Source organism: Haliotis cracherodii, unplaced genomic scaffold, assembly GCF_022045235.1.
Source record: "Haliotis cracherodii isolate W230 unplaced genomic scaffold, xgHalCrac1.p SCAF_14, whole genome shotgun sequence".
NCBI classification, from domain to species: Eukaryota; Metazoa; Mollusca; class Gastropoda; order Lepetellida; family Haliotidae; genus Haliotis; species Haliotis cracherodii.
In genome coordinates, this window is record NW_027266269.1 from 17572150 (window position 1) to 17592450 (window position 20301).

Consider the following 20301-nt stretch of genomic DNA (forward strand, 5'->3'; position numbering starts at 1 on the left):
GCCTTTATTCGCCGTCCATAACGACTCTTGTACGTCCTCGGCGATCCCTGGGCCTCCTTTCTGCGTCTCCTCTGCCTTCATAAAGCCACGTGTTTTACAGTAGGTAATATATTTATATTTCCTGTTTTAAAAAAGCTTAACGACTGATGTTATTATATATACATTCTGGAAACATATTGCGTTGACTGTTCCTACGGATGTGTATTGATGCTTCAATAATTGGTGTTGTTTTACATTTAATTAGCGTTATATTTGAACTTCAAATATCTCTATTTTCTCTTTTTTTCATTTCAGTGTTCAATTTATTTTAAACTTTCATTAGAGTGTTCATAGCAATGCTTGCTATGCTTTTTCTGATTGAATAAAGTTTAGTAAAGCATGTTTCACTTCACTTATTCTAAGAGTATGTTTCATTTGTTATAAACCTTATTTAAGCATTCTTAACACATTTGTTTTAATAATTTGTTTAATAACATTAAAAACAACAAATGAATTAATATGTTGGTAACTCAGACAAAAAAAAATATAAATAAAGACAATAACAACCGTTTCCAAATGTACAAAATGCTACCAATTTAAAATTTATCAGTTAAGTATGATTTACTCCATACCAAGTGTCACATAAATGTTCAAACCATGCGTTCCTGCCAAGGTACAGATCCAGCTGCACTGTTAAAATACAACTTGAGATACTCTCGTTGTTGTTTTCCTGCTCGTGTTGCACAGTTTGGTCCGACTACTTGATCGACATCACACATGTTTACTAGCTGTCGCCAGTTTCCAGGAATAAGGTTATGATACTCATCCTCTGTATCAAGTGCTGCATTTTGTAGAGCTGGAAATCTCGTGCGCATTAAATTGTGCAGACAGATGCATGCTTCTACAACATCCTGTACAAAGTCCTGAGCTAAAATGCCGAAAGCATTCTCTACCACGCGTCTACCACGAGAAATACGGTAATTGAAGATACGCTGCTCTTTAGTCAGTCCTCTTGTAGAGTAAGGTTTTATCATGTATGTCCTAAGAGCAAATGCGTCATCACTTAGAATGAAGAATGGAATGTTCATGTCATCATGTGGCAGAGGCTCCGAAACTCGAAAATTGATTGTGTCGTCTTCAAGACATTCCTTCAATTCAGATTCATTAAATATCTGGGAATCTGACATCGAACCAAACCCGCCAACATCACACCATAGACATTTGTAGTTGGCATCCACCAACGCAAGGAGCACATTAGAAAAGAATGCTTTGTAATTGTAATACAAGCTTCCTGTGTTTGGGGGACATCGCAAGGTCACATGTTTTCCATCAATAGCACCACATGCATGAGGTACATTCCATCGGTTCTTAAAGTCATCTGCAACTGTCTTCCACTCATTGGGGTTTCTTGGACATTGGACAACTTCGTTCTTGTACTCTTCTCGGATTGCTCTACAAACCTCAGGTACAAACACAGAGATAGTGCTACGTGATACACGATACTGGTATTGTAGCGAAAGATACTTGTCTCCTGTAGCAAGGTATCGGAGAGTCACAGCAAGTTTAAGACCAGGGTCCAAACTTTCTCTGTAATTAGTATTTTGTCTTAATATTCTTGGGCTTACTCTTTGAAGTATTTCATCAAACATTCTTGGTTCCATTCTGAGGTAATTGAAAAATGAACCTTCGTCTTCCAAACGTAGCTCGTGCAACAATTGTCTATAATGTCCGAATTGCAACCTTCTCTGATGCGTCAACCATGGGCGAACCCACCATGTTCTCATTTTCCTTCTTCGTCTGTTCAGTTTGCGTTCCAGTATACCAATACTCATTTGGTGTAACAACAGTGCTTGATGACCTTGTATGATAGCAATTTTCAAGCGCTGGTTGTCCATCACTAGTTGTATCACCAGGAGCTGACATAGACTGATAAAAAATCGTCTGCAGATGAGCCTTTTATAGTCAGGATGTTCAGCTGTCGCAAAGAAGGCAGAAGCATCGCTGAATGGTCGTTCGGCGATCGCCTAGGAGGCAGAGGCATCGCTGAAAGGTCGTTGAGCGATCGCCATTGGTCGTAGAGGGGTGGCAGCGCGGTAGTTAGTTGCAATAAGGAGGCAGAGGGAACATAGAGGAGACGCAGAGGGAGCGCAGAGATATCGCAGTGAACGCCTAGGTCGTTCAGGGAACGCAGTGACATTGACAAGAGTAACATATTTAGTCGCAGAAGGAAGGCAGAACGGTCGTAGGAGCGATTACACCAAAAGAGAGTTTTCTTGAGTATGGCGATCCCCCTGCGCTCAAGTCGAATTTTTGGACGCAGAAGGAGCGCAGAGCGATCGCCGTTTGGTGTAATGGCCCCTTAATGGGATCGGGTAGCCAATTCGTGTATCGATGCTCATGATATCAATCACTGGATTGTCTGGTCCAGACTCGATTATTTACAGACCGCCATATAGCAGGAATATTGCTGAGTGCGGCGTTAAACAGCACACAAAAGAAAGTGACCCGGTAACACAGTTTGCCACCAGTGGGGATCACCCTTGTGTTCATGTTCATCCATGGTTTGGTTGAAAATAAAATATTATACTACGAGTTCTCACTTTGTTTTAAAATTAAAGGTAGTAATGCTTTAGCAGTTTATTGTCTCAAGAGCACGGGACACCGAGAATCGTAAAACGCCTGAATTCGCTGTGCTGCGTCACAAAAGCCTTGCCAGGAACCTGGGTTCGAATCCCAGATAGGTAGGTATCCCTGGTGTACAAGCTAAAGCACCTGGGACGCTCAGGTGATAGGAACAGCCATACTTTAACTTTGGCTTTCGACTGACGTCACGCTACGATCACATTGTGCACCGGGGCTGTGATCACTTCCCGACCACTCTCTGGAATGTGATCACTGACACACTGGCTGTACGGAGCTTGGCACAGACACATTCAATATCATTGGCTGTCGTCATTTCATAAAGAACAAGAAAACGTTTGATGCGTCGCATCAACACTGCGTCAATCATTAGATTACATTTACAATAAAATAATTTCCCCACCGTGAACGTCGATTGACTGAATGACGTACACATGCGGATTCATCGTGTCATGAACTCGATGAAAATGCGAAAACACTATAATATATTAAAATGAATTACATTTTTAATTCAAATTTTTATTTAAACAAATTACAATGAGAAAAAAGTATTCACAATGTTATATAAACACAGACACATTTAGAAGGGAAAAAAATACTCGTTCGAATGCAATGTTCGTTCACTGGTTCCACTTTTAAATGTTTCACTCTTGTTTTTGCTCATTATTATTATTATCATTATAAATAATAACATGCCACCTGTACACATATGGATAATAAACGAATATAAAAGTTTCATTAAAAATATAACTGAACAACAAACAACATAACGAGAATTATGTAAAACACTTGTACCAAAACAGAATTGTCACAGACATCTGCTGACAAAATTAGAAATGGATGCATTTTCTATACATTTACCCATAATCCCCATGTCCCCACAGACTCAACAACACTGTTACACATGGATCACGGGAAGTAGATATGTAGATATGTAGATATGGGCTGTTCTCAGATAGAAATGAACATAAAAATCATACCAGTCTTTGTACAGGTGGCATGTTCCATATGTGTACAGGTGGCATGTTCCATATGTGTACAGGTGACATGTTCCATATGTGTACAGGTGGCATGTTCCATATGTGTACAGGTGGCATGTTCCATATGTGTACAGGTGACATGTTCCATATGTGTACAGGTGGCATGTTCCATATGTGTGCAGGTGGCATGTTCCATATGTGTGCAGGTGACATGTTCCATATGTGTACAGGTGGCATGTTCCATATGTGTACAGGTGACATGTTCCATATTTGTACAGGTGGCATGTTCCATATGTGTGCAGGTGGCATGTTCCATATGTGTGCAGGTGACATGTTCCATATGTGTACAGGTGACATGTTCCATATGTGTACAGGTGACATGTTCCATATGTGTACAGGTGGCATGTTCCATATGTGTACAGGACGACTTCAACTTGTCTGGATGTGTTGGCGTCACCAAGTCCAAGTGGCGACAGGAACACAGGAACACGCATACTTGTGGGGATACCGAGCTGCCCTGTTCAGGCACATATGTATAGTAGGCCAGACAATCGGCATACGCAGCAGACAGTCAGTTCAATATTCGTGCTGAAAATGTCAGCGCAGTCAAATCTGATTAACACATATACACTGACATTTTATCGGCTGTTCCAGTGAACACGTGTGGTCGGTTTATTTACCCAAGTTGAAACCAAATTCAAAATGACTGACGCTGAAGTCCAAAATTAAAGAAAATAGTGAAACATTTTGGAATGTGGAAAGTATACGAAGTAGCTTGTTCCTGTATTTTGATAATTCTATCAATGCGTAGAAACAAATCATCATTTTTATTTAAATACCTCTCTAAGTACATATGAAATCTAAACGTATTTCATCCAATAGTAAATATATATCTGCGGGTTGCGTTTTCTGTTATTATCACTGGGTCGATGATTCACCATAAGCTCATTAACATGTTATGCTTATATGTTAACATCCATATGCTTATATGTTAACATCCATATGCTTATATGTTAACATCCATATGCTTATATGTGTGCAAAAGGTTGGATTAATGTACAAAAAATTAAAATATTATGACCACCCTGACTACGATATTTCTGACAACCAAATTTCTGCATACCAAAGACTGGAAAAAGGAAACTGCAGAAACTATTGAAATACAAAAGAAGAAGCCAGCCATTCGCCGAGGCAAATGTCAACTTAAAATGTATAAATCTCATTTCTGTGTCAGGTTCTGTGAAAGGTACACAATGCATTACTGGGGCTCTATCACACGTTAGTGATACTCCCACGCTGGTGTCAGGGAGTCTTAATCTGCTCATCGAGACCCCACTGATGATTCTTACATCCAACCCCCGTCCCCGTCTCAAGTAGCCTGGGGACACCAGTATTTACCACACGCCATGTTCTCCGCCCCCGGATCTCTGGTCCCACAGGGGGTGGGCGTCAACCCACAGTCTCTATCATACAACCTCATGATCCAAGGTCTCAGAGTTGAACGAGAAAATGAACTTCATTATAAGCAAACTAGACAAGCTGGACACATGAAACTGCTGTGAATGACGTGAATATGAAAATGAGCCACGTGAACACTAGGTTGGAGAAAACAGATGCTACTGTTAGGACCCTCCCCAAAAGTGTTCAATTCATGAGCAATGCATGTGATGACATTGTCGAGGAGCAGACTGGAACTCGCTCTGCCACTTAGACATTGAACAAACAGCATACGCTGGAAGTGGATTACTTGAAAAATGATATTAAGAACGATATGGAGCGTGTTGGCTCCCTACCTAGTGATCTACACCAGGTGAGAGAAGACATGATAGACATACAGTGGAGGGAAAGAGGAATAGTCAGCGGGATAACAGAAGATAACACCACTCATAAAAGAAACTCTTAAGGTGGGAGAGGTGCACCGTCGAGGGCCCCATCGGGACTCCTAAAACGCACCCCACTCAAATGAGGAGTACCCCGTAGGGAGTGAATGAACAGCTCTCCAATGAGGAATATGGTTTTACGCCGCTTTTAGTCCTATTCCAGCAATACCACGTCGGGGGACACCAGAAATGAGCGGCGTACATTGAACCAATGTCAGGAATCGAACCAGGGTCTTCGGCGTGACGAGCGAACGCTTTAACCATGTATAGGCTACCCAACCGCCCCCAGCGTCATGAATGAGAGAAGAAAGAAGCTCATTCCCCCAAATTGGTGACAGACAAACTGGAGAGAGTATATGCTGATCACAGTGATCTGAGTGGAGAAATGATGTCATGGGACTGTCAATGAGGTTACCTTGACCTGCAACTCTCTCAATATGACAATGTAAACAGACTTGACCCGGTCATAAACAAACAAAATCCTGGATGGTCACCCGACATTCGACATATATATCTAAATGTATGCGATCTGAATACTAGACCTTAATCACTTCTTACAATTCAATAGCAATTTTGATGTAATTGGTTTTGCTGAGACAAAACTGGACTACTTTGACTCGGTTGATATTCCTGGGTACAAAATTCATAATTTGCCTGCGTAAAAAAACTGCATTAATCGATCAGCATTAATTCCAGTAGCAGCTTGGGAACATACACCCGATGTAACCACACGGAGAAGCAGTGAATATTGTGTATGGGTGAACGTAACATGTGTGTTTGTTTATTTGTTGTTTAACGCCACACTCAGCAATAGTCCAGCTATATGGCGGCGGTCTGTAAATGATCGAGTCCGGACCAGACAATCCAGTGAGCATCGATTCACGCAGTTGGGATACGATGACATGCATATAATTAACAAATCACAAACAGGTAAACTGAAAAAAACCATGTAAACCACGGTTTGGACGTGAGTGTAAAATATCTTGGAGAAACCATCTTTCTGCTAAGAGAGCATTTTATGCAATTAGAACAATGACGGACAAGAATGGCCTCCGAAAATCAAGTAAATCATATAAGAAAACATTAGTGAAACACGGCAATGATTTTAGAAGTAAATTACAACACAAATTTGATTCTCTAAGCAAGAATGATTCGAAATAGTTTTGGTAATGGTCAAAACAAGGACATTCTGAAGATATGACTTCCTTTGGAAAAGCTCTATGATCATTATAAGGAAATGATTGAAGAAGATGCTGATTTTCATAAAATTGTACAATGAACCCAATGATATTCTTGATAGACCTATCACATCTGAAGAAATATTTCTTGCTGTTTAAAAATAATGATACGGCTGGTGGTATAGATAACGTCATCAATGAATGTACTGAATGCTCTATAGACAGCATGATCCATGTGTACATGAACTGTTGATGGAATGTAACGGGATATTATCCTGCTACTTGGTGGAAAGGGATTGGAAAGATAAAAGAGCTGTTCATCCATATATCTTATCCTTACTTAGAACTTCAACTTCTAAATAGGGGGCACGGGTGGCCCAGTCGTCTAAGGCACCGCGATTCGCTGTGCAGAGTTGTGTCCCTTGGGCACGCCAAAAACATTTGATTGTGGGTTCGAATCTCGGTTCGCCCCGATTATGTTTTCTAGGTTTGTCAGCACCATACCCGTGCTCGTGGGTTTTCACCGAGGTAGTAAACGTCTGAGACATGCATCACTCCGGGCTTTCCTCCCACATTAAGCTGACACGCCGTGATATAACTGGAATACTGTTAAAAGCAGCGTTAACCCCAACTCACTCATTCAACTTCTAAATGCCTCTCAAAGATGTTCAATAACTGTGATGGGATTGTACTCGAAGATGACCACATAAATATCTACGTGAAGTTATTCGCTTTGCTCTGTGGTGATGATACCATGATGCCATCCTCTTCTAAGGATGATCTGCAGAAAGAACTGGGTGTATTGAGCGAGTATTGCCATCAATAGAAACATTAATACTGAACAATATCCTCATATCTAATGGTAGCAAACGAGATTATATTTATGTATCTGTATTATCAGACTTTTGCTTACAGAATGTAAATGAATATAAATACTTTGCTGTTGTATTCAATCAGAAACGTACTTCTATTTCTACAAGAAAATCTTTGTGTGAAAATGGTACAAAAGCCATGAATCTAGTGAAGACCTAGGTATTATAATTTGTCCATGAACCGCCCGCTCAAGTTATTCGACGCTGCAGTAACGCCAGTTTTTACCTACGGATCAGTAAAATGTGGATATTTGAAAACTGAAATATGATTGAAAATATCCACTTAAAGTTCAAAAGAAAAATATTATTATCTGTTTTGAAAATTATATTTATGCAATTTCATTTTAAAGTGGTAAAGTTTCTTTTGGCCGTCAGTTCGGCAATTATATTACGTCACAATGACGGAAGTACCATCACTTGGAAGTAACCAAGTAACCAATTATAGAATGGTTTTCTACATATTGGTGATGTATTGACCCTGCAACAAAATTATAACGGCTCGTTTACTAACTTTCGGATTACGAGTTAAACTGACGTTATAATAACCATGGTTTGAAAACAATGTGCCCCAGGTAAACTTTGAATGGGTCTCACGTTACCACATTCCACCGTGTTCTATCTCGTCAGTGGCCTGCTGGTAGAAGCCAGGTCCGGGATGGGCCAACCTTCTCTCACTGCACCTAGTCACCAGTCAGCAGTGTGTGTTTGTTGTTGCAGGATCCGTCAACAGGACGTCCCTGGTAGGATGTACAGAGGATACTGTTTCCTGGTGCTAGGCTGCCTGTTCATGCTGCAGTTTATTCTGTGGATGGGTGCCACGTACACCGACACTCGTTCCCAAGGTGACGGAGATCTTGTTTTGTGTTTTGTGGTGTTGACATGGGCAATTGGAGGAGACTGGAGTCGGTAAACTTCTTTGATAGGCATTTAGAGGAGGACTAAGTAAGGATAAGGATTTATGGATAAACAATTTCTTTATTACCATTCAGAGCGACGTTTCGGTGTAGGTTCTAACACCGTTATCAAGCAAGTGCATGATGACCTACACCGAAACGTCGCTCTTAATTGTAATAAAGAAGTTGTTTATCCACAAATTCTTATCCTTACTTGGAGTCTGTAAAGGTAAAAAAATGGTTTTTTTAAAGAGTTACATGTCTGGTTCCATTGTTTGATTCACTAGATGGTACTTGTGTGGCACTGATTTACTAGACAGTTGTGTGACACTGATTTACTAGACAGTTGTGTGACACTGATTTACTAAACGGTAGTCGTGCGACACTGATTCACGAGACAGTTGTGTGGCACTAATTTACTAAGCGGAAGTCGTGCGACACTGATTCACTAGACAGTTGTGCGGCACTGATTTACTAGGCGGAAGTCGTGTGACGCTGATTCACTAGACAGTTGTGTGACACTTTTTCACTAGACAGTTGTGTGACACTGATTCACTAGACAGTTATGTGACACTGATTCACTAGACAGTTGTGTGACACTGATTCACTAGACAGTTGTGTGACACTGATTCACAATACAGTTGCGTGACGCTGATTCACTAGACAGTTGTGTGACACTTTTTCACTAGACAGTTGTGTGACACTGATTCACTAGACAGTTATGTGACACTGATTCACTAGACAGTTATGTGACACTGATTCACTAGACAGTTGTGTGACATTGATTCACTAGACAGTTGCGTGACACTTTTTCACTAGACAGTTGTGTGACACTGATTCACAATACAGTTGTGTGACACTGATTCACTAGACAGTTGTGTGACACTGATTCACTAGACAGTTGCGTGACACTGATTCACTAGACAGTTGTGTGACACTGATTCACAATACAGTTGCGTGACACTGATTCACTAGACAGTTGTGTGACACTGATTCACAATACAGTTGTTTGACACTGATTCACTAGACAGTTGCGTGACACTGATTCACTAGACAGTTATGTGACACTGATTCACTAGACAGTTGTGTGACACTGATTCACTAGACGGTTGCGTGACACTTTTTCACTAGACAGTTGTGTGACACTGATTCACAATACAGTTGTGTGACACTGATTCACTAGACAGTTGTGTGACACTGATTCACTAGACAGTTGCGTGACACTGATTCACTAGACAGTTGTGTGACACTGATTCACTAGACAGTTGTGTGACACTGATTCACTAGACAGTTGTGTGGCACTGATTCACTAGACGGTTGTGTGACACTGATTCACTAGACGGTAATTGTGTGACACAATTTGCAACGACAGCAATACATTTTCCTAAGTTTGTAACGAACTACCTGCTCCCTCAGGCAGCCAGCCGTATGCCGCTTGATAGGAAACAGCTGTCCAGGGATTTCTGTATCACAACACACGCGACCTCCGGGGCATGCCGGGAAATGTGATCACCTAACTTTCTGCATAGAGTGACGTCTGGTGTCTGAAATGATATGTTACAGAAAATATGTTTAAATAATCTTAATAAAATATAATAAATAGGAGCCCAGAGATTATCTTCATTTTCAGAAAGTGCAATAATCTAGACTTGCCCCCTACTAATGGCTTACTTTGACTTATCAGATGTATTTGTTTTAGGGTCTGTATGATAGACAATGTATTGTTACAGTGGAAATGCGTTAAGGGTTTTTATTATGTTAGCTGGTTTCAAGGTCATTTAATCTGCCCACTAGTCTGTATAATGATAACATGTAGCAAAACTCTTAAAAAGCGCTATTTTCTAGTCGTCCTCAGGATACCTTAACTATAATTGGGCAGTTTGGCTACAGGACTACTGCCAATTTCACTGTAAAATGCGTGGTGTTATGTAACAGTTTGGGGGCTACTTTTCTTTTTGCAAGTACATGCGAACACTTTTCTAATTGAAAAGCCTATATGTGGCCAATACTCACCAAATTTCAACAATGAAATTCGGTATCCGCTTAGGCCAGTAACATATGTTCCAGTTTTGGCATAATAGTAAACTTGGCGCTTGTTTTTACCATGCTCTGTTTTTTTCTCAAAATGCATTTGGGCTCAGTAAATATTATCTGAAATTGTCTCGGTGGAAGCTGAAGTTTGGCATGATTGATTTTCTTTATGATGACATCAAATTTGTCCAAATCTTAAGCATTTAAATGTTGTATGAAGACCTATACAGAAAAGTTTGAAATATCAATGCACCTTTTGTTAATCGTCTTTGTTGTCGCTAATTGCGTTAACCGAACGATTTAAAAAAGAGAAGGCTGAATCACTGCATTAAGTGGTCTGTTATCTGTTGTAGCGGTGGAGAGCTCACCGACAAGAGTGGACACAGTCATGCGTGACACCCTAGACAGTTCAGGTAGGACGTAACGGGAAGACATAGTTACAACTTCGCGGCGCACACACTAAGTTGTAGCAGGATCACTCTGGCAACACTGGGTTTTAGGCGTCCCGCGTTAAATTTCATAAAATTCCATGTTCCCCGAGTGATCCTGCTACAGCGAATTCATCTTATGGACATGTTTTAATGTGACATTGTAAAAGCATTAACACAAAGTCAAAACTGGTAGAAAACAGCTGTTCCATTAACATAGCACACTTGGGTATAAGGGGTTTATTCTGCCTTTGAGAAATCCACGTGCAGCCTGTATTGCTCGTGGCGGGGTATAAGAGATTTATTCCCCCGCTGAGAATGTTTTTACCTCCGAGGCGGATCTCATCATTCTGACATGAAGGTATGAGGAATTCATTTTCACGGAGACTTGTCATTTAGAAGCAGCACTAGCGTGTTTCCTTGAAGCACGTCTAACGATCGTCGTTTCCTGTTGTAATGTCAAATGAATGTCAGGTGAATAGTGTATAGATTTTTGCGTGTAAATACGTTCAATATTTTCATTGATGTTTTATTTATTTTGAAAAAATTACATATGCGTAATGTACAACAGAAATTCTGCAGATATCTTTGTTATGATTTTCACCCAAGTCAAGTGAACTGTTAAAATGTTAAAGAATATGTGACATCTGTACTTTTGTTGGTTACTAAAAGGATGTGTTTTAATGCCACAAATATGTATTGTACCCTTATGGAAAGAGAGGGTCACGGTATTACTGCTACCTCTTCTATTGATGATTTGTGCTCCCTCGTGTTTGTTGATGATGTCTCAGCAATGTCCGACACATGTTCACATCTGCAGAGGAAGATAACTGTACTAGAAATGTTTTGTAAACGTACTGGCATGAAAGGAAATTTGAATATAACTAAGATGATTATGTTTAGAATGGTGGCCCCTTAAGGTCAGATGGAAAATGGTTTTATGACGGTACACGTGTAGAAAAACAGCTTTATAACAACACCTGGGGCTTGTGGTCACCTCTAAGTTAGTCTGGAGCAGGTCAGTCCTGGCTTTTATCACCAAGCACATAATGCAGTATGTTCACTAAATAATTACCAGAGAAAGTTTAGTAACATCAGTTGTCTAGATCTGAAAAGGTATTTGATTGTATGACAACACATATTTTATGGTATAGTTCTGAAATATGTCATATATGAGGGGTACCACATGTTGTTAAACTATTGAATCTGTACTTATCAAATTTTGTAAATATAGTTTAAAGGTTGGTAAATCTACTATCAATCAATCGAACACGGTTCTTGTGGAATGTGGACGACGCTTTGCAGTAGGTATATATTACAAAGGCAACTAAGTATTGGAGCAGAATATCGCATCTAGGAAACAATAGGCTACCAAAACAATGTTATATTATGTTGAAATATTTGTATCATGTAGGCCGTGATACATGGGCATCACACATAAGAAACATTCTGTTTACATTTGGGCGTGGCTTTGCCTGGATTAGTCAGGAAATAGGAAACCAGGCAGACTTCATTGCACGTTTTAAGCAAAGATTTCATGAGCATGAGGTTCATTGAGCACTTTCCGTTATCACTATTCTAGAATTAGATGTTGCAGTTTCAAGCTTGCGGCAGATATGAAAATATAATTGATGATGAAAGAAACTTTATGTCCTGCAAGCTTAAATGTTACTTTGCTGTAGAAGATGAATTTTCTATATATGAGAAACAAGTTCATTTTAAAATATATTTGTAAATATCCTGCACATACCAGTTATATTTCTATCATGCAGAGTAAGAGCATTGATGTTATCAGAATTGTCAGTCTATTCCTATATCATGTAAATATAAAAAGAAACACCTAATTGTAAATATGATATTAAAAGCACAGGCATGGTCATGCTGTTGTACGTATTTTGGGCCGGAGGCCTTCTACTGAATAAAAGTGTCTGTCTGTGACAATTATGACATCCCAACAAGGGTCTAAGACGTCTCATCTTGCTGTGCAGGTCAGCGGCACACAGCGATCATTAATGGCTGTCAGTCACGTTAGTCTTTCCTCCCACCTCAAGCTGAAACGCTGGAATACTGTTGAAATCGTGTTATATTGAACAATGTATTATAGTATGTGAAATAAGTATGTTCCATTTTCAGTATTAATAGATGATTCCGTTGCCATGGATACCTTATCAAAACTGAAGATCTTCTGTTGGATAACAACAAAGGAAACAGAAGTCAACAAGAAAATCCCTGCAGTGAACGAGACTTGGGCGAAACGTTGCGATCACAGAATGTTTGTCATGACAACCAATAAACCTAATACTGGAATGGACATATTAAACCTTAATATCAAAGATGGCCGCCAGCACTTGACGGACAAGTCAATAGCGTCTTTAAAGCATATTTACAAACATCATCTAGACAAGTATGACTGGTTTCTGAAAGCGGACGACGATACGTTCGTTGTGATGGAGAACTTGAAGTTTCTGTTGTCGCACTATGACCCGACTGAGGGGGTGTATGTGGGTCACCTGTTCAAGAAATACACCAAGTGGGGGTACATGAGCGGAGGCGCTGGCTACGTGATCAGCATCAGCTCTACGACTTCTTGTGGAACAAGGGTACAATAAAAACGTATGTTCCCTGTTTGTAACCAAACACTTGATATCCATCAGGATGGTGGTGCTTGAAATCTCTTTAATGCATTTTTGTTTTCAGTTTCTTTTTCGGGGGATAAAACGCTATATTTCCTGGCTTTTATTATATTAAAAAATATAGACCTCGTCAATTTCCACGTCCCGTGGGTTCCCTAAACAGACCGACAGCTTCGGAGATTGTTGTCAAAATACCCAATTGTCCAGCTTTATCTATGAACATATTGAAAAAACCCCAATTAGGACATCACTCGAAAATTTAACGATATATATAACTTTCCAAATCGGGGCAAGGTACTTGGTATCATCGCCTTTTATCAATTTTTAGAAATAATATGCTTGTTTTGAAAAATAATAAGAAACGAAATTGTGAATACCACCCACGAACAAAAACATCTCAAATGCACTCCACAAACATACAACAAACACTAACGGAACAGCACAACATCCAGCTTATTCACACCACACCATTCAGCCACCACACCATGTCACACCCACTCAACACAACACCATCCAGCCACCTCACCATGTCACACCCACGCAACACCACACCATCCAGCCACATCACCATGTCACAACCACGCAACACCAGACCATTCAGCCGCCACACCATGTCATACCCACGCAACACCGCACTATCCAGTCAACACACCATGCCATACCCACGGAACACCAGACCAATCAGTCAACACACCATGCCACACCCACGGAACACCAGACCAATCAGTCAACACACCATGTCACACCCACGTCATACCACACTATCCAGTCAACACATCATGCCACACCCATGCAACACCACACTATCCAGTCAACACACCATCCAGTCAACACACCACCCAGCCAACTCACCATGTCACACCCACACAACACCACACCATCCAGTCAACTCACCATGTCAAACCCATGCAACACCACACCATCTAGTCAACACACCATCCAGTCAACACAACACCCAGCCACCTCACCATGTCACACCCACACAACACCACACCATACAGCAGCCTCACCATGTCAAACCCATGCAACACCACACCATCTAGTCAACACACCATCCAGTCAACACAACACCCGGCCACCACATCATGTCACACCCACGCAACACTACACCATCCAGTCAACTCAACATGCCAAACCGATGCAACACCACACCATCCAGCCACCACACCATGTCAAACCCACGCAACACCACACCACCCACCCACCACACCATGACATACCCACGCAACACTAGACCATCCAGTCACCACACCATGTTACACCCACGCAACACCACACCATCCAGCCAACACACCATCCAGTCAACACACCATCCAGCCACCTCACCATGTCACACCCACGCAACACCAGACTATTCAGCCACCACGCCATGTCACACCCACGCAACACCACACCATCCAGCAACCTCACCATGTCACACCCACACAACAACACACTATCCAGTCAACACACAATCCAGTCAACACAACACCCAGCCACCACATCATGTCACACCCACGCAACACTACACCATCCAGTCAACTCAACATGCCAAACCGATGCAACACCACACCATCCAGCCAACACACCATGTCACACCCACGCAACACCACACCATCCACCCACCACGCCATGCCATACCCAAGCAACACTAGACCATCCAGTCACCACACCATGTTACACCCACGCAACACCACACCATCCAGTCAACACACCATGCCACACCCACGCAACACAACACCATCCACTCACCACACCATGTAACACCCACACAACACCACACCATCCAGCCACCAAACCATGCCATACCCACGCAACACCACACCATCCAGTCACCAAACCATGTTACACCCACGCAACACCACACCATCCATCCACCACATCATGTCACACCCACGCAACACTACACCATCCAGTCACCAAACCATGTTACACCAACGCAATACCACACGATCCAGTCAGCACACCATGCCACACCCACACAACACCACACCATCCAGCCACCACACCATGTCACACCCACGCAACACCACACCATCCAGCCACCTCACCATGCCATACGCAGGCAACACCACACCATCCAGCAAACTCACAATGCAACACCCACGCAACACCACACCATCCAGCCACCAAACCATGCCATACCCACGCAACACCACACCATCCAGTCACCAAACCATGTTACACCCACGCAATACCACACCATCCAGTCAGCACACCATGCCACACCCACACAACACCACACCATCCAGCCACCACACCATGTCACACCCACGCAACACCACACCATCCAGCCACCTCACCATGCCATACGCACGCAACACCACACCATCCAGCAAACTCACAATGCAACACCCACGCAACACCACACCATCCAGCCAACACACCATGCCATACCCACGCAACACCACACCATCCAGTCACCACACCATGTTACACCCACGCAACACCACACCATCCAGTCAGCACACCATGCCACACCCATGCAACACCACACCATCCAGCCACGACACCATGTCACACCAACGCAACACCACACCATCCAGTCACCACACCATGTCACACCCACGGAACACCACACCATCAAGCCACCATACCATGCCATACCCACGCAACACCACACCATCCAGTCACCACACCATGTTACACCCACGCAAAACCACACCATCCAGTCACCACACCATGTTACATCCACGCAACACCATAACATCCAGTCAACACACCATGTCACACCCACGTCAAACCACACCTTCCAGTCAACACACCATGCCACACCCATGCAACACCACACTATCCAGTCAACACAGCATCCAATCAACACACCACCCAGCCACCTCACAATGTCACTCCCACGCAACACCACACCATCCAGACAGCTCACCATGCCACACCCACGCAACACCACACTATCCAGCAACCTCACCATGTCACACCCACACAACACCACACCATCCAGCCACATCACCATGTCACAACCACGAAACATCAGACCATTCAGCCGCCACACCATGTCATACCCACGCAACACCACACCATCCAGTCAACACACCATGCCAAACCCACGCAACACCACACTATCCAGTCAACACACCACCCAGTTACCTCACCATGTCACACCCATGCAACACCGCACCATCCAGTCAACACACCATCCAGTCAACACAACACCCAGCCACCTCACCATGTCACACCCACGCAAAACTACACGATCCAGTCAACTCACCATGCCACACCCATGCAACACCACACCATCCAGTCAACACACCACCCATCCACCTCACCATGTCACACCCTCGCGACAACAGACCATTCAGCCACCACACCATGCCACACCCATGCAAAACCACACCATCCATCCACAACACCATGCCATACCCACGCAACACCAAACCATCCAGCCACCACACCATGCCATACCCACGCAACACCCAACCATCCAGCTACCACACCATGCCACACCCACGCAACACCACACCATCCAGCCACCACACCATGCCATGCCCACAGAACACCACACCATCCAGCCACCACACCATGTCACACCCACGCAACACCAAACCACCAACCACCACACCATGCCATGCCACACCCACACAACAGCACACCATCCAGCCACCACACAATGCCATGCCCACGCAACACCACACCATCCAGCCACCTCACGATGCAACATCCACGGAACACCACACCATACAGCCACCACACCATGTTACACCCACGCAACACCACACCATCTAGTCTACACACCCTCCAGTCAACACACCATCCAGTCAACACACTATGCCGCGCCCACGCAACACCACACCATCCAGTCAACACACCATCTAGTCAACACACCATCCAGTCAACACACCATCTCACTCCCTCGCAACACCACACCATCCAGTCAACACACAATCCAGTCAACACACCATCTAGTCAACACACCATCCAGTCAACACACCATGCCACAACACACCATCCAGTCAATTCACCATGCCACACCCACGCAACACCACACCATCCAGCCACCACACCATGCCATACCCACGCAACACCACACCATCCAGCCACCACACCATGCCATACCCACGGAACACCACATCATCCAGCCAACTCACCATGCCACACACACACAACATCACACCATTCAGCCACCACACCATGTCACACCCACGCAACACCACACCATACAGTCAACACACCATGCCACACCCTCGCGACACCAGACCATCCAGCCACCACACCACCACAACAACTCACCATGTCACACCCTCGCGACACCAGACCATCCAGCCACCACACCACCCAACCAACTCACCATGACACACCCTCGCGACACCAAACCATTCAGCCACCACACCATATCACACCCACGCACACCACACCATACAGTCAACACACCATGCCACACCCTCGCGACACCAGACCATCCAGCCACCACACCACCCAGCCAACACACCATGTCACACCCACGCGACACCACATCATTCAGCCACCACACCATGTCACACACTCGCGACACCAGACCATCCAGCCACCACACCATGCAGCCAACACACCATGTCACACCCACGCAACACCACACCATCCAGCCACCACACCATGCCATACCCACGCAACACCACACCATCCAGCCATCACACCATACCACGACCACGCAACACCACACCATCCAGCCACCACACCATGCCATGCCCACGCAACACCACACCATCCAGCCACATCACCATGCAACATCCACGGAACACCGAACCATCCAGCCACCACACCATGTCACACCATCGCAACACCACACCATCCAGCCAACTCACAATGCCACACCCACGCAACACCACGACATCCAGTCAACTCACCATGCCACACCCATGCCACAACACACCATACAATCAACTCACCATGCCACACCCACGCAACACCACACCATCCAGTCAACACACCATCTAGTCAACACACCATCCAGTCAACACACCATCTCACTCCCTCGCAACACCACACCATACAGTCAACACACCATCCAGTCAACACACCATGCAGCCAACACACCATCCAGTCAACTCACCATGCCACACCCACGCGACACCACACCATCCAGTCAACACACCATGTCACACCCACTCAACACCACACCATACAGTCAACACAGCATGCCACACCCTGGCGACACCAGACCATCCAGCCACCACACCATGTCACACCCACGCAACACCACACCATGCAGCCACCACACCATGCAACACCCACCCAACACCACACCATCCACCCATCACACCATGTCATGCCAACGCAACACCACACCATCCAGCCACCTCACCATGCAACAACCACGCGACACCAGACCATCCAGCCACCATACCACCCAGCCAACTCACCATGCCACACCCTCGCGACACCACACCATTCAGCCACCACACCATGCCACATAAAAGCACCACCACACCATCGAGCCACCACACCATGCCATGCCATACCCACGCAACACCACACCATCCAGCCACCACATCATGCAACACCCATGCAACACCACACCATCCAGCCACCACACCATGTCACACCCACGCAACATCACACCATCCAGTCAACCTACCATGCCACACCCTCGCGACACCACACCATTCAGCCACCACACCATGCCACATAAACGCACCACCACACCATCCAGCCACCACACCATGCCATGCCATACCCACGCAACACCACACCATCCAGCCACCACATCATGCAACACCCATGCAACACCACACCATCCAGTCAACACATCATCCAGTCAACACACCACCCAGCCAACTCACCATGCAACACCCACGCAACACCACACCATCCACCCAACACACCATGTTATGCCCACGCAACACCACACCATCCAGCCACCTCTCCATTCAACACCCACGCAACACCACACCATCCAGCCACCACACCATGTCACACCAACGAAACACCACTCCATCCAGCCACCACACCATGCAACACTCATGCAACACCACACCATTCAGTCAACACACCATGCAGTCAACACCCCACCCAGCCAACTCACCATGTCACACCAACGCAACACCACACCATCCAGCCATCACACCATGTCACACCCACGCAACACTACACCATCCAGCCACCACACCGTGTTACACCCACGCAACACCACACCGTGTTACACCCACGCAACACCACACCATCCAGCCACCACACCATGCCATACCCACGCAACACCACACCATCCAGCCACCACACCATGCCACACCCACGCAACACCACACCATCCAGCCACATCACCATGTCACAACCACGAAACATCAGACCATTCAGCCGCCACACCATGTCATACCCACGCAACACCACACCATTTAGCCACCACACCTTGCCACACCCACGCAACACCACACCATCCAGCCAACTCACCATGCCACACCCACGCAACACCACACCATACAGCCACCACACCATGTCACACCCACGCAACACCACACCATACAGTCAACACACCATGCCACGCCCTCGCGACACCAGACCATCCAGCCACCACACCTTGTCACACCCACGCAACACCTATCTACACCACATTACAAAACAACTCCCAAACCACACAACTACAAGTATTAAATGGCAAGGTTTAACACGCGTTTGTTGACCAGGGGGCCCAGATAGTGTTTATCAGCTGTTATCAACGTTATCAACGCTGACATGGATAGCCTGACTCTCAGTAAACACCCTAGACACAGCTAGACTGGATTCAGTTCCCCAGTCATCACCTCGCCGCGATTTGTTTACTTGTTTGTTTGCCGCCGCAGCAATAGACAACCTGCGCAAAATCCAGCCTGGCAATAGAAACCAT

General features: G+C 44.6%; 2 protein-coding genes across 2 annotated transcripts; one reads left to right on the forward strand and one right to left on the reverse strand.

Annotated features, from left to right (window-relative positions):
• Positions 1–629: 629 nt before the first annotated feature.
• LOC139460253 (putative nuclease HARBI1) lies at positions 630–1640 on the reverse strand. Its single transcript, XM_071241761.1, has one exon. It carries the CDS (start codon positions 1638–1640, stop codon positions 630–632), a length of 1011 nt encoding a protein of 336 aa, XP_071097862.1.
• A 618-nt stretch (positions 1641–2258) lies between these two features.
• LOC139460254 (glycoprotein-N-acetylgalactosamine 3-beta-galactosyltransferase 1-like) lies at positions 2259–13490 on the forward strand. The gene is made up of 6 exons (XM_071241762.1): positions 2259–2327; positions 3998–4097; positions 4834–4972; positions 8247–8371; positions 10807–10866; positions 13015–13490. Exons 1-6 carry the CDS (start codon positions 2259–2261, stop codon positions 13488–13490), a joined length of 969 nt encoding a protein of 322 aa, XP_071097863.1.
• Positions 13491–20301: the final 6811 nt, after the last annotated feature.

Bases quoted from the DNA above. Each gene is read 5' to 3' on its own strand.
- LOC139460254 (XM_071241762.1), top strand. From the start codon at position 2,259: ATGGCGATCCCCCTGCGCTCAAGTCGAATTTTTGGACGCAGAAGGAGC. The intron at 2,328-3,997 runs GTAATGGCCCCT...ATATGTGTACAG, and splicing joins CAGAGCGATCGCCGTTTGGT to GTGGCATGTTCCATATGTGT. The intron at 8,372-10,806 runs GTGACGGAGATC...TATCTGTTGTAG, and splicing joins CACCGACACTCGTTCCCAAG to CGGTGGAGAGCTCACCGACA.
- LOC139460253 (XM_071241761.1), bottom strand. From the start codon at position 1,640: ATGGAACCAAGAATGTTTGATGAAATACTTCAAAGAGTAAGCCCAAGA.